Genomic DNA, 14,847 nt, shown 5'->3' with positions numbered 1-14,847 from the left:
TTATGGCAAATTTTATTGAAATTACATTTACGTAAAAAGAAAAAAAAAGGCATTCGGAAAAGAACATTTTGTCCATACTCGTCATTTTCAGGCCCCGTGATGAACACTGGAGTTGCGAAAACATACTTTCAGCATTATCGTTCACACAGTAACTCGTACAAAAACACACCAGCGATGTGAAATAATTATGATTACGATAGACATGCCACGTTGTTTGTTTTGTATGAATGTTGCTCGGTTATATTGGCAGGACAGTTCACATGTTAACAGTGATGTATACAATGTTCAGTAACATTACATACTCAACATTAGGGTTGGTTAACCAGCCATGCGTCATTGGTACTTATATGCTTCACACAGCCAATTAAAATAAACAGACACAAATCTGTATTCCAAAAATTAGTATTGTAAATCGCTATACGATTGTATCCTTCCTGATAAATGTGAACGACGTGTAAACTGTTTAGCTCCATGCACGGGACAAGGTAACTGCTTTCTGAATCGTTTAATTTTGTTTTTCATCCGCTCATTCGATTGTGCAAGTTTCCAGAAATGCTGACCAAAAACTATGGCATTTAAATGCACCCAAAACTTGTGCGATTAACTATACTACGAGATGCCGTTCTTTATCGAAAAAATACTACGAATTTTAGGATTTTCTTGGCAGTTCCATTGCAGGTTGTGTGTTGTCACAATGAACACGTTATATGAAACTCCTTTTGTATAGAGAGTCAATGACCTGTATAGAAAATGCACCTTATTTATGTACATATAGTAGACTACATATTGATTTCAATCACAAACCACTTGCCTAAACCATGATTGACTAAAATGCCCATGCATTCACACAGCTCATCGATCTAAAAATCATTGGTTCAAATCTAGGGTGTTGCTACGTAAATCGAAGTTAAACTGTAAATAGCTCCCCAGTGATCAGAGCAAGTATTATAAAGGTATAGGCTTTGCATAATAAGTGAATTTAATTGCATGTAGGTCGATCAATACTTTTACCAGATATCAATAAAATTGAACAAGAAACAAGATGTCTGAGAAACATGACTATGGAAACACTAGATTTTGATATGGGCATTTTGAAGAACATGTGAGGACACTATACTTGTAAACAAAGGGCACTGTGAAAGTTAACTGTAATAGAGACAAAATCTGAAAGATCACTTTATAAAAAACAAGAAATATTAAACATGTGAGGGCGCTATCAAAAACAGCTGCTTGTATAGAGATATCGGTACTCTCGTAATTTTTTTTACATCTCAAGTTAATTTTTCAAGAGATTTGGACTACATCTAGTATTTTGTGATATTCGTGGTTCGTTGTTATCGCAGCAGCTGTCACGCGTTAGCTTTTGAGCAATGTTCGGGATATTGGCAGCGAAGTGTCCGACCTTCAGTACTCTAGATCTGTAAATAGTGGTAAAATATAGATTTTCATTTTATAATGATTAAAGTGGCTCTTAAATATCTCAATGGTTCTCTTAGTACCGGTACAATCAATTTGCAAATAGGAATGATTTTCTTATATTTTGGCAGAAAACCGGCCATCCCAGGTCTAACGAGCACCTGTGATTCCACCAGCTTCTAACAAAATTAACTACATTTGTGCCCGGTATTTTTATTAACTCAAATACAATACATGTAACCAGCACATTTGCGAATCAAGATTGGCAGAAAGTTGTATGGGATTCTGCCTTCAATTTTGTCTATTGATGAATATGTCGCACAAAGTGAAATTGAACTTGCATTTATGAAAATCAGTAACATGACCTTTTAAAGGTTGATTTGATTCAATCGCAGAGATGGCTACTTTAACTTTCTAAGTGCAAAAGCGATACTTTCATCCATGTTTACTGAAAAAAGTTGATTTAAATGTCCAATGTATACAAGTACCGATAATCTTTCAAAATCGCTGGGACCTCAGAAGTGAACGGTCACATACATTAACATAGATAAGATACAACATATACAGCTGCACTCTGATTTGTTGTCAATGCTAGTCAACAACTTTTAACGAGCATAATCACTGGAGTGATTCGGCTCTGGTTTGAAGTCCCCACTTAGCAGGTCTATGAATTCACTACAAATAACTACACAAGTTGTATACTGCGATTGTAAATCAGACCTTGTATCAAGGGATATCACTCAGCTTTAGTTGGAAAGAGAACCACCAAGCTATTTCAAGTCACATGATATGAATTGTTCATAAACAAATAAAGCATTCAGGGATTTGTATTTGGGTAAATTAACCTTCATTCACGTGCACTGAGGCAGCTTCTGGCATTTTATTGCATTAGTCATGGTACAAGTCAAAAATTCAAACTTGTGGTCATCGACTGAATAAATTTGAATTCTAACCCAAACTTAGTTTATCCTGTAAATCAATAACTGCTCACTAAATGTCCTACACTAAACTCACTCCCAAGCACACAATTGCTTATTTACCAAGGGAAATTACCATACAGGTGTATGTGGGTTTGAAATCAGACTTCAGAAAACCAACTGAATTTTGGGATTCATCATCATCTTAGGATTCTGCAGCAAATTTTAACAGTAACTACAAATTTTGAAACATTTATGTGCACATATAATGCATATTCTACTTGAAAATGAGGGTTAATTCAGGCAGGATTGACAGGATTCGCCAAACGTCTTCCTACTAGCAAGACATTTTTCCATTTTTTTGGGGTGGGATTTCAAGTAAGATAAAACCTTCATACTGTAAAATCTGTAAGCTGCGACTTCTATTAAAATGGTACAATGCAACAGATGCGGCTTCTAATAAAGCATCTACACATACATGTACGAGAAATTATAAAATTTTGGTTCTCAATTGCTTAAAAAGAATATGTGCGACTTCTATTAGGGTTGCGGCTTCTAATACAGGTTTTACGGTACTTGAACCTTCCAGGCTATAAAGTCCTCCACAACATCTCTGCATGCAGACTTACATGTTGCATTGGACTTTATATGTCCCAGAAGAGTCCTCATACCTTGCCTTTACCCTTTACCCTATACACAATGTTAGTTGAAAAGACCATTAATGCAACCTGTCATGCTGAGTGAAAAAACGACAAGAGATCTTGATATAAGCTGGTGTAATTGTTACGCTATATTTATTTTATGAATTGAAATACTGTATTAACAGAAACACCAGCATGATATTTTTACTGTGGAGCATTGCTGCTTGCTCTGCCCCGACCAAAACCACCTCTCTGAAAAAAAATAAAAAAATAAAAACAGATTTAGAATTACACATCTCGCAATTATTTTCAAGATTCTTTTTGAATCTGTCATGAAAATGTAAATAACCATCGCTACTAGTATTTTCAGAGCATAGCACTGTTTACAATTGAAATTTTACTGAATACTAAGACATTTCCAAGTAGGGCATGTCTGCGTTTGCACGAATACTTACAAACTCAAATTGTGGGCTTGCTCCAGCACCAGCTTCACCCTTTTTGTCTGGGCCTCCACCAGCTACAGAAAACAAAGAATTGAAAGTTATCAGCAATGTGGTAAAATAAAATTCACATTTTATATACAGAATAAATGTAAAAACAAAGGAAATCAATGATCACAACATTTTTGTTTGAGCCTCAAGTCGCATACAATTGTACTTGTACTCATTGTACTCATCTTGATTTTGGGGGATTCCATTTTGACTCTGAATTCCTAATGATCAGTCCTAACTGGATATTAGGATACCCTAATCCAACATGTGAATGAACAGGTGACACTAGTATAGCAAAGACAGCAACATAGCATTATGAATCGCTACTATCATGAGACTGTTCTTCTATACGTTAACCTATTCTAAATTGCTATTATAAAATAAATCACTAAAAAAGAATTGACTTACGTGGTCCCCTTCTGTACTGTTCTCTGTCTCTATCACCATCTGATGGCCCTCTAGGTTCAAAACCTACACAAATATACAAGGTATGTAGAGCAGTGACTATTTTGTTTTTCATTGTTTACCTTAGTGAAAATATAACAATCTGTAGCACAACCAACATATCACAATCATTAAATGCTTTTAGTAATAATTCATAAATAAATAAATAAATGATCCCGGATAATCTCGGAAAGTATGATCCTACTTGATTTCAAAAAATAATAAATCACTGGTTTTACCAAATACTTAATTTTTTTTTACCTTTGGGTCTTGGTGGTCTTGACGCTTCTGGTCGTGTTTGTCTACGTAATGTGGCTGGTACAATTTCTGGGGGTAGGTGCAAGAAATCTCTGAGATATTGAATACCTTCATTCGTGAGATACCAGTAATAATGCCTCCATGCGAATTGTTCTTTTACATATCCTCTAGATTTTAACGACTGCAAGCAAATAGTAACATGATTTTAAGAGATCTCTGGCGAAGTATAATGTATATACACAACCATGTCTAAGCTCATAATTGCATACTAGTATTGCTAAAGATTTATAAAATGAGGGTATCCGAAAGTGCGATATGCAATGAAAAACTTGCACACACTGAGAGATTATCACAAAATCACAACACTAACCTAAATTTGTTAGAACTCTTGTGCAATTCAGCGAGTCTTAAAAAACTAATACTCTTGTTACACTGTTTTTGGTTATTCGCCAAATGTGTGATATGTACATTTTGTTTTTTAAAAATTAAAAAGGTAGCAATCTTGTTCCTTTCTGTTTACGCAAACACAGACTGCATTTCTGTGCTGGTATTGGTTAGCACTACATTTGACTGATGTGCATAGAATGGAATCACTTTTCAAATTTAACAAGTCATTGAAAATGACACAGTCCCCGTTAAGTTCTCTTTGTGCTTGACATATTAAAGCGGAGGGGTTGTCGCAAGCGTGTCCTTGAAACTTGAGTTCCAAGTGGCGTATACAACAGATTGTTTATTTACATCAAAACACGTGTTCCATGTAGTAGTAATATGGCCAAAAATAAAAACAGCCGTTATTCGGCCATCTTTGATCTGATTATGAAACACACTGATATGTATGACGTATGTGCCAAATACGAATGAAAATGGTACATAAATTGTGGAAATATAGTAGTAAGGCCAAAAAGTCAGATGGCTGTCAAACGACCATCCTTGACCAGATTTTGAAACAAATTGTCATGGACATGCATTCTAACATGTATAAAGTACATGTATGTGCCAAATTTGAATGAAAACTGACAGAGCACATCCAAGATACCGCATAAAAAAACAAAAACAAGATGCCTGCCAGTCGACCATCTTTGATCCAATTGCGAAATATATCGTCATGGACATGTATCCTAACATGTATAATCTATGTACCAAGTTTGAATGACAACTGACAAAGCATGTCCAAAATACAACATTTTCAAAAAACAAGATGGCTGCCAGTCGGCCATTTTGAATCGAATCGCTAAATCACTGCATGTGCATATGTCCCACATAAGGTACCGTAAAATCTGTATTAGAAGCCGCATCTCTAATAGAAGTCGCACACATTCTTTTTGAACAATTGAGAACCAAAAATTCATCATTTCTCATATGTGTAGATGCTCTAATAGAAGCCGCATCCCCTCTGTTGCATTGTACCATTTCAATAGAAGTCGCGGCTTCTAATACAGATTTTACAGTACTAGGCACATGCAAAGAATGAACGGAATCGGTCCACAGGATTCTGAAATACGACGTTGGATAGACTGACGCACGGACAGACGGACACACGGACGGACTTCCTCAGGAACTCACGGACGGTTGGGGACATGTATCCTAACATGTATGATCTATGTACTAAATTTGAATGAAAACTGACAAAGCATGTCCAAAATACGACATTTTCAAAAAACAAGATGGCTGCCAGTCGGCCATCTTTGATCCAATTGTGAAATAAATCATCATGGACATGTATCCTAACATGTATAATCTATGTACCAAGTTTGAATGAAAACTGACAAAGCATGTCCAAAATACAACATTTTCAAAAAACAAGATGGCTGCCAGTCGGCCATTTTGAATCAAATCGCTAAACCACTGCATGTGCATATGTCCCACATAAAGTACTAGGCACATGCAAAGAATGAACGGAATCGGTCCAAGGGATTCTGAGATATGACTCCGGACGGACGGACGGATAAGCAAGAGTTCTTGATTATGAAAGCTGCATACTCTAATCATATAAATCTTAATATCACACATTTGAAACCAGGGAGAGAACAAGTATTTATATAAACATTTATAAAAACTGTTTTGAATAAGAAGATTTATCATAAAATTATTTTTGATAGAAGGGCATACACGTCACCAAAAAGCTGTCTGTATAGAGTATATTACTTCGTTTGGTAAATTAATTTAAGAAGGATTTTGCATAATCCTATGAACTCCTCAGAGCAGCTAATGAACACGCACGTTGTACTCCCATTATTAGGCAAGGAGGTAGCCAAGTGACTTTCTGTCATTATTTGTATACAAAGAATTATTTCTACCATTGTTTTATTTTCAGAACTATGCAAGACAGGATTTTCAAACCTCAGAACAGATCAACTGACTACATTCATAAAAAGATAATCACGGATTAAAACTAATAAGTAGAAGATATCACAACTGACCGTCATTCCTTTGATAACATGCAAATTAGGCACATCAACTTCAGGATGTTTGGGAAGATGAAAATCTTTTTTTGCCACCATGACACCTTCTTTAAAAAGGTATTCATAAATGGCAATACGGTTCTTCTTTGGCATCAACATCCTAAAATGAAAATCAAAATTATCATTAACAAGGAAAAGTAATGGTACTATAAATCTCGCTTGTAATAAATACAGCAGCAAATGGTATTACGGCCAAAAGTTGGCAACATTGCCAGCTAAGCTGCTGACTGTTAGATTGAACCATTGTTACAAGGGTGCCAAGTTTAGCTTAATCCACGCATTTACTTGTGTTATGGCACAAGTGACTAGTTTATGACTTGCGATACAGAAATTTATAGTGAGAGCAGCAAGAGTGGCCACTCCTGAGGCATGCTCTAGAGATAACGGGTATATATAGAAAAGTATGGAAGAATTCTATATACCTCACGAGTTAAAAATGGTGTACTTTCAGTCAATGGGTGCCACTACTTTGTTTGTTGTATATGCGTGGCACAAAAACTTTTTCACGATAAAACGTACTTATTTTCTGGCAACGAACATAAAATAGTTCAAATTTGAAAAGTGTTTTTGATCGTTTTCATTAGCGACAACACACGAATTATGCATTGCGCCATCTTGAATTCTGTTCACACGTTGGGACGTTCTATGGTTACGTCTGTTCTATTTTTAATAAATCGTAAAATTCTCTGCTGTGCTAGCTCGCCAGGCTTTGCTGGCTACATAATTATGATATGATAAGATGAATTGAATGGTTATTGCATCTTCCAGTTATATGATTCCCTTACTATTAGTTTGAAGTCTACCATCGAGTTCACCGGTCCAACACTTAACTGGCAATGTTGCAGTTTTTGGTGTTCGACAAAATGATGACGGTAATAAACCTGGAAACCATTTGTTTGGAGAGGAGGTAAATTCTATAGCAAACATAAATTCTATAACTGTACTCGGGAAGACATAGTTTAATCCGCTACAATGTTCGGTTATTAACTTGGAGATGCAGTTTCATTTTCTTGTAAATAGTGAGGCCTGAATGTACATACAACAATTACATTATTGATTACAACAATCACAAAACCGGAACTTGCCAGGACCACTGGCGGGACTGTGGAAAATAGTGACGCCAGAGAACTATTTAAATCGTGTGTCACCGCTTTCGCAAGACCCTTATTAACACACAAATCGGGACTATCTATTTCGATACAATACCGGTTCTCATACTAGTAGTAGGACATACGACATGGGTACCATGCGTAAATAAACTGTCAATTACTAAATAACTAACTTTAAATTTACACAAATTATAACACATCCATATAAAAAACACCAATGAGATTCATTTTATTATATTAGTACTTGTAATTAACGGAAGATGGCAAAGAAAATTGCAGATGAAAATGACAACAACATTACCTGCCAATATCTAATATGGCGGCCACAGGAAAGAGAACGACTCACGCATGCGCACAATGATTTGTACAATCTCCCACCATTCATTTGGAAACATTGAAACAAATGAACAATGTCTGTAGGCGAGAGGGGAGGGGCTGATATCTTTAGCAGTCAAATACAGGCCTATATGAACCAACCAAATTTATTTTTACAGACACAATTTATATATTAAGTGGTTTAAATGCCATATTTTTATCGGTTAATTTGTCAGGAAAATGATGCTAGCGCCTCAACCGGTGGAAATCAAAACACCTGAATACAGAACATTTACTGCTGCCACGTGAGCCTATGAACTATTAGTTTTTCTGATATATTTTCTGTAGTAAAGTTTTGAAATGGTTTTAATTTCGTACCTGTTGGTAGAAATCAAAACATATGAATGTAAAACAAAGATGATTCCATTCTCGCCATCTGAGGCAATATTTGTAGTTGAATTTTTAAAGTGGTTTTAATGCCAAACACAAGTCATCTCAATACTTTGTCCCGCGACAATCATTCCAATAAAATGCTGAAAAATCATATTTACACAGTTTGTAGATTTGGGTAAGAAATGTAATAACGAAAAACATGTTTAGACTCGCAAATTATAATAGAATAACAAATATCTGGGGTTGAACGCGAGAATCTTCTCAGTGAACAACCGTAGAAAGGACTTTAACCCATAAAACCCATGCATTATTTTTCCAGCATATTCATCAACTCCGATTGAAGGATAAGTCTGTGAATTAGTACAGTGTTCTCTAATGTCACAAAAGGAATCATCCAGGGTACACATATATCAAGTATCAAAAAGCAATTGGAGTAGTCAATAATGGCATTTTCAAAAAATGACAAAAATATTTGCTCAAATTGCGGAATTAATGATATCGCCAAGAAATGAACAAATCTGATAGTGGTTCACCAACATATCAAAGCAATTGAGATGGTAGTTTTCAAGAAGTCGAAAATAGCATTTTTGTTTACCCAAAATGACAAACACGTTTCGCTAAAAATAGAGGATTGAAGAAATTGTCACGAGAACAACAAAAATAAACTCTATATTGTCATTATTGTTTTCCTAAACTGAAGTTCGAGACATTACTCCAAGTAAACACATAAGACGTTATATTGGTCAACCAAACATTTATTTCCCAGCTGCCTGATACTGTTTGTATGTGCGTAGAAAAGAAATCGACTGAAACATTTTACCCCAGTGGTCATTTTATACAGCACGGTAAAGATGTAAAAAACAAACTTAAGGTAATTTTAGCTCAGTATCATAAATTATATTATATGTTGTACAAATTACGTTCACCATGAAACATGTGGTTGTATTATGGATAAAATAGATAGACAGATGAGTTTGCATGGAAACATGGGTTTTATGAAAAACTGGGTTACCCAGTACCCTTGAAACTTAAGAAGCCCACACGAGATCTTTATTTTGGGGTGATGAGTTCTCCACGAAATCACCTTGTGAAGACGTTCAACTGAGTTATTGTCGGTATCTACTAGGGGTGTCACAACACACACCAATTATGGCCATGTATAGCGAGTTAGGCAGATACCCCCTAGACGTATTTATAAAAAAACAAATAATTAAATATTACAGTCGGGCGATGAATTCTAATAATGCGTTACTCAAGGAAGCTTTTGTGGTTAACCAAAACATTAAAAGTAAATGGTATCTAGAAGTAACATCATTATTAAACAATATCCAACAATATCATTCAGTTAACAACTGTGATAAATTAACCTCGGCACAAATGAAACAAATTGATTTGGGCATCAAGGATTTATTTCTAACAAGATGGAAAGGTGAGGTCCATAATGATAACCGCACTAAAGCAAATGAGAAAAAGAAACTAAAAACATATCGGCTAATCAAATCAGATTTAAAACTTGAGCCATATTTATTCAAGCTAAAAAACTTTGAACTGCGTAGTGTGCTTACCAAATTTCGTCTTAGTGACCATAGTCTCAAAATTGAAATGGGTCGTCATAAAAAATCCAATTAAACAACAGGGTTTGTGACATGTGTAACAAAGGTCTAATTGAGGATGAAATGCATTTTCTGCTGGAATGCAACAAATGCAATGAGTTGCGTACCAAACTGATCAATAAAGCTAAGGACATGATCCCAGCATTTGAAAAAAAAACGTACAGAGAAAAAATTCATGGAATTGTTACAGAATGAAAACGTTATTATACCAGTAGCACAGTTCATAAGTAAAAGCTTCGAAGTCAGGAAGCAGGGTCTTACTTGACATCTTAATGCCTGCTGCCAATTTAGTAATTTCATATTAGTTAGTATTTTAGAGATTTTGTATTATTTAGTAATTTAGTGATTGTATTTGTTATTTAGTCTATTGTGTTTTTGTTTTATTTTTATATATATTTTTCTCCTTGTACTTTGTGACCATTTTCTTTCCCCCCGGGTATTGTGTAAGAGTCAATAAGTAAACAAATAAATAAATAAATAAATAAATAAATAAATAAATAAATAAATAAATAAATAAATAAACAAACAAACAAATAAATAAATAAATAAATAAATAAATAAATAAATAAATAAATAAATAAATAAATAAATAAATAAATAAATAAATAAATAAATAAAGTATCACGAGATGTCGTAATAAAATATAATTTTTATTATAATTTTATTCTAAAATGTCCCCCCAAAAGGCTTCGTAGTTTGTGTGGCTCGAGAGATGCTTGTTTACGACGGACCAGTTTACGACTTGATCATGACGACATGGTCAGGTACTGGGTCAGGGAGATCACTCGATCGGTCAGGGAGGCGTGAACGTAGTACGCCACCAACGGCTTGATTTAGCCATTCAGCAAAATGGCGACTGAGTATGAAAGTGTCATCTGTGTTAAAAACGACACGTTCGTCTTCAGAATTCCACCTCGTCCATCCAACAGAGGATACAGAGCGGCTGATTGGAAGTTAGATAATCCAGACTGGAAAGGAAGATTGCGAGTAATTGCCAAGGGAAATGACTGTATCATAAAACTTGAAGACAAAGCTTCAGGTGAACTGTTTGCCAAATGTCCTGTCGATTCATTTCCGGGGATTGCTGTTGAGTCTGTTTTAGATTCAAGCCGATATTTTGTTATTCGATTGTTGGATGACAATGGTCGTTCTGCGTTTATTGGTATGGGATTTGCAGATAGGTCAGATTCATTCGATTTTAACGTAGCTTTACAAGATCACTTCAAATGGGTTAAACAAAGCAAGAAGTTAGAACAAGAGGAAGCAGCTGCCAAGAATGACCCCACTCCAAAATTAGACCTAGGATTTAAAGAAGGACAAACAATAAAAATTAATATAGGAAACAAATCAACAGGATTGTCTCGACCAAAAGCAGCCAGTTCTGGTACAGCACCAGGTTTTCTACCTCCTCCGCCGGGGTCTAAAATACCTACGCTCACCCCTCCCCCTTTGGCATCGCAGCAGTTCAGTGGAACACCGTCACAAGGTAATACTGGTATTGGTTCATCCAGTTCAACACAATCGTCAACATTCAGTGATGACCTGCTGGGTGGTTTGACATCGGTTCCTACACAGCAACCACAGCATTCGACATCGGCACCTACCACGGATGATTGGGGCGATTTCACAAGTGCAAGAAGTAGCAGTTCTCAAGGAACTCAGCAGGCATCTGATGGTGGTAGAAGTGATGGTGGTGGCTGGGTTCAATTCTGAAGTTCCATGTGATCCCATGTAAGGCCAAAAAAAAGGGTTTTTGCTTCTCATCCCAGAAAAAAATAACGCAGTTTTGTTTTTTTATTTTCAGATTATTCAATATCATAACAAAAGGATATATGTTTAATGTTTAACATTTGTTAAATAATGCTCTCCAAAACAATTTTTTTAAAACATCCTGAAAACGAAAACAAACATTTTCTCTTTTTGGCGTATGTAACTGCTTGTACACAAAATTACGTACAAAAAAGTTTAAAACTGACATGTGATGACGAGAAGCAAAACTTTTTTTTGACCTAATTTAAAAAATAAAACCTGCAATACTTGTATGTGTGTGAACTGTCATAGTTTGATACATACACATGTACCAGTTTTTTTTTCAGTTTTTTTTTCCACATCAATTAAATCATTCTTTAAAGACAAATAATGCTTTTTTGCATTAATTAATACCTTCCCCTTTTCCAACTTTTTCTAACGTTATCGCAAAAAGATTTCCTCTTCTGGTTTGTCTTTGAGAATAGGGATTTCACTAGCATTACTAGATGAAGTGACAGTTGAAGGGCATTTAGCAAGTGCATGTTAGCTTTTAAGTTGAATATAAGAAATTATTAAGTGATGCAATCAAGTTCAAGTACAAGGACATGCTAGAAAAATGAATCAAAAATATTTATGTTATAGGTGTTTTTTTTGAGCTGCATGTTTTGACTATGTTCCAATGTATCTACTTGATTCATAGCTATAGAATATATGGCATGCATTAATAAAGATATTAGTGTGTACAGATCGTATTTCACAGCAGTTTTCACTTTTAGCTTTATTGAAATACATAAAAATCTTTCTCGAATTAAAAACGAAAACTATAAAAGTTATAGTACGGTATGAAAATAACAGAAAAAAAAAAGGAAATCCTATAAAATACATCCTATAAACTGAGGTGTTAAGTTGCTGTCTTATGTCATTATTGTCATGTACAAAGGGCACACTAATTTTTTTCGTTATTTTTGTTATCATTCGTCAAAAGGATTTGACATTTCACTTTCTTCATAAAGTAATTTTCTTTGGTCATTGTAAAATGAACAGATAATAAGCCCTATTTATCTAAGACTTGTTCATTAATGCAAGAATTGTAAGTTTTTTTTTTATTGCTTTTGTGGAGGGGGGGGGGGTCTTTGAATATCGCCTTATTCCTACATCTACCGGTATGTTAGAATTAAGATTTCTCCATTGACAAAGTGATTAATTTTTGGTGAAATTAAGTACTGTAAAATATGTATCCCGTAAAAACCACATCCCTAATAGAAGCTGCACCCATTCTTTTGAAAAATTGAAAACCAAAAATTCTTCATTTCTTACACGCATAGATGCTCTAAAAGCAGCATCTTCATTGTTGTATTGTACCATTTCAATAGAAGCTGCAGCTTCTAATACAGATTTTACAGTGTAATTTTTTATAGTTTCAGCTGCTTTTCAAATTTTTTGTAGGTCCTAAGTTTAGTTTTATTAATGTATTTAATTTTTTGTTCCAGTGGTTGGTAAATTGAATTGTTCTTTTAAGTTGCTATGTAAATTTCTTTGTTCAGCAGTTGTGATTACTTTTGGGTATTCATTAATTAACTGTGTGTATCTATTTACTGTGTAGTACTTTATTTTAAATTGCTTCTTTTGCTATTAACGTTTTAGTTGGACTAGATACTGTAATTGCATCAATTATTCAGTGTTTTTGTTTTTTTGCTGATAAGTAAATCCTGCTAAATTAAATCATAGACTTCAGAATTCTTTGTTTCCATGGCAAATTCAGGAACTTAAAAACCCAGTGAATATGATCAATTTATCAAAATAATGAAATTAATTGTGTGTGAAAATAAATGGTTTTATGGTATATCATGTCAGTTTAAGAAAGAGACAAAACCTGAGTAGAGCCATCAGCATGACCCATGTGGCATATACCCTACTTTTAAGATCTTAACAATTGTATATTTTATTGTTCAGTGACATGTATAGGTATGGCAGATTGGATGTTATCCTCATTGTCAAGAATAGGCTTTGTTTTAGTGTAAGATACCATTTTGAATGAGTAGGCATTTGAGTAAGATAGTAGTACACCAGATATGAAACCAACTCTCTTGCACAACATAAACTCTAATCTAAAATAATCTCAATCACTAAATACTGTGAAACTTTTGTTAGAAATTTTCACGATTTGATGACATTTGTGATGAGGCAAGTTTGCAAAAATTGATGTTACTCTGACTTTGATTGTCACACTGTCTTCAGGATGCCCAGTGAAATTTTCATTGTTACTCAATTTCGCAATTTTAACATAAATTTGTCTCTCACATAATTAAAATGGTTTGTCATTCTGTGCATTATATTATTAATTTGTGTCCAGTGTTCTCCCCAGTAAAATAGCAACTACTATCCACTAATATGGTAAAATATGTCTCTATTGTGTTCATCATAATGAAGCTCTATTTGGTTATAGCTTTACTCTATAATGTTCTGTGGAGAACCCTGACACGTTGCAAAACACCCACTAGTAAAGTTACTAGTAAAGTTGATATAACGTTATTATTTCACTGTGAATGTTTCAGTTCAAGCAATATATATATATGTCTGTTATCTCACAGAAATTAAATAAATGTTGTACGTAATGCTTAATTTAGTAACAGGTAGTTTTGTCGAATATTATAAAATTATTCTCAAAATACTGGAATTTACATCCAAGCCTGAGAACAGTGAAGGTATTGTTTGAGATGCAAAGTGTCATGGACAAAACCATAGCGTAAAATGCGCAAGGATGTAAATTGCGGTATTATATGTATTTGTATCCCAGCCATTGATCTTCAGAGTTCTAATACTTTTGGAAGATATTTAAAACAAGATTGCACAAATACATTTCTTAGCAGTTTTAATATATTTTACGAGATGGTTACAACCTTTCTTATCGTCTGATAGAGTATGAGACGAACACTCAGAATTTGTGTCAGTGTCATGCATGGCGTTTGATAATGCAAACTTGGAATGCAATACTGAACGAGCCTGGTGGCAAACTATTTCTGAAAGTAAAAGCACTAT

The 14,847-nt window shown here is 34.6% G+C and overlaps 2 protein-coding genes across 2 annotated transcripts; one reads left to right on the top strand and one right to left on the bottom strand.

Annotated features, from left to right (window-relative positions):
- Window positions 1-3,100: 3,100 nt before the first annotated feature.
- On the bottom strand, window positions 3,101-8,126 carry LOC100377538 (small ribosomal subunit protein eS10-like). The gene is made up of 6 exons (XM_002738894.3): window positions 8,040-8,126; window positions 6,588-6,729; window positions 4,171-4,348; window positions 3,874-3,936; window positions 3,430-3,491; window positions 3,101-3,226 (listed from the first exon to the last, which is right to left on the bottom strand). The coding sequence occupies exons 2-6, from the start codon at window positions 6,726-6,728 to the stop codon at window positions 3,179-3,181; spliced, it is 492 nt and encodes a 163-aa protein (XP_002738940.1). The 5' UTR covers window position 6,729; window positions 8,040-8,126; the 3' UTR covers window positions 3,101-3,178.
- A 2,781-nt stretch (window positions 8,127-10,907) lies between these two features.
- LOC100366374 (adaptin ear-binding coat-associated protein 2-like) lies at window positions 10,908-14,438 on the top strand. Its single transcript, XM_002738903.3, has one exon. It carries the CDS (start codon window positions 10,909-10,911, stop codon window positions 11,770-11,772), a length of 864 nt encoding a protein of 287 aa, XP_002738949.1. The 5' UTR covers window position 10,908; the 3' UTR covers window positions 11,773-14,438.
- Window positions 14,439-14,847: the final 409 nt, after the last annotated feature.

Source organism: Saccoglossus kowalevskii, chromosome 1, assembly GCF_978046115.1.
Source record: "Saccoglossus kowalevskii chromosome 1, keSacKowa6.1, whole genome shotgun sequence".
Lineage (NCBI taxonomy): Eukaryota > Metazoa > Hemichordata > Enteropneusta > Harrimaniidae > Saccoglossus > Saccoglossus kowalevskii.
This window is presented reverse-complemented; position numbering and strand designations above follow the sequence as displayed.

Excerpts from the sequence above, each read along its gene's own strand:
- LOC100366374 (XM_002738903.3), top strand. The coding sequence starts at position 10,909 with ATGGCGACTGAGTATGAAAGTGTCATCTGTGTTAAAAACGACACGTTC.
- LOC100377538 (XM_002738894.3), bottom strand. The coding sequence starts at position 6,728 with ATGTTGATGCCAAAGAAGAACCGTATTGCCATTTATGAATACCTTTTT. Across the intron at positions 3,937-4,170 it reads AAGACCACCAAGACCCAAAG|GTTTTGAACCTAGAGGGCCA; the intron begins GTAAAAAAAAAT and ends ATATTTGTGTAG. Across the intron at positions 3,227-3,429 it reads CAAGCCCACAATTTGAGTTT|AGAGGTGGTTTTGGTCGGGG; the intron begins GTAAGTATTCGT and ends ATTTTTTTTCAG.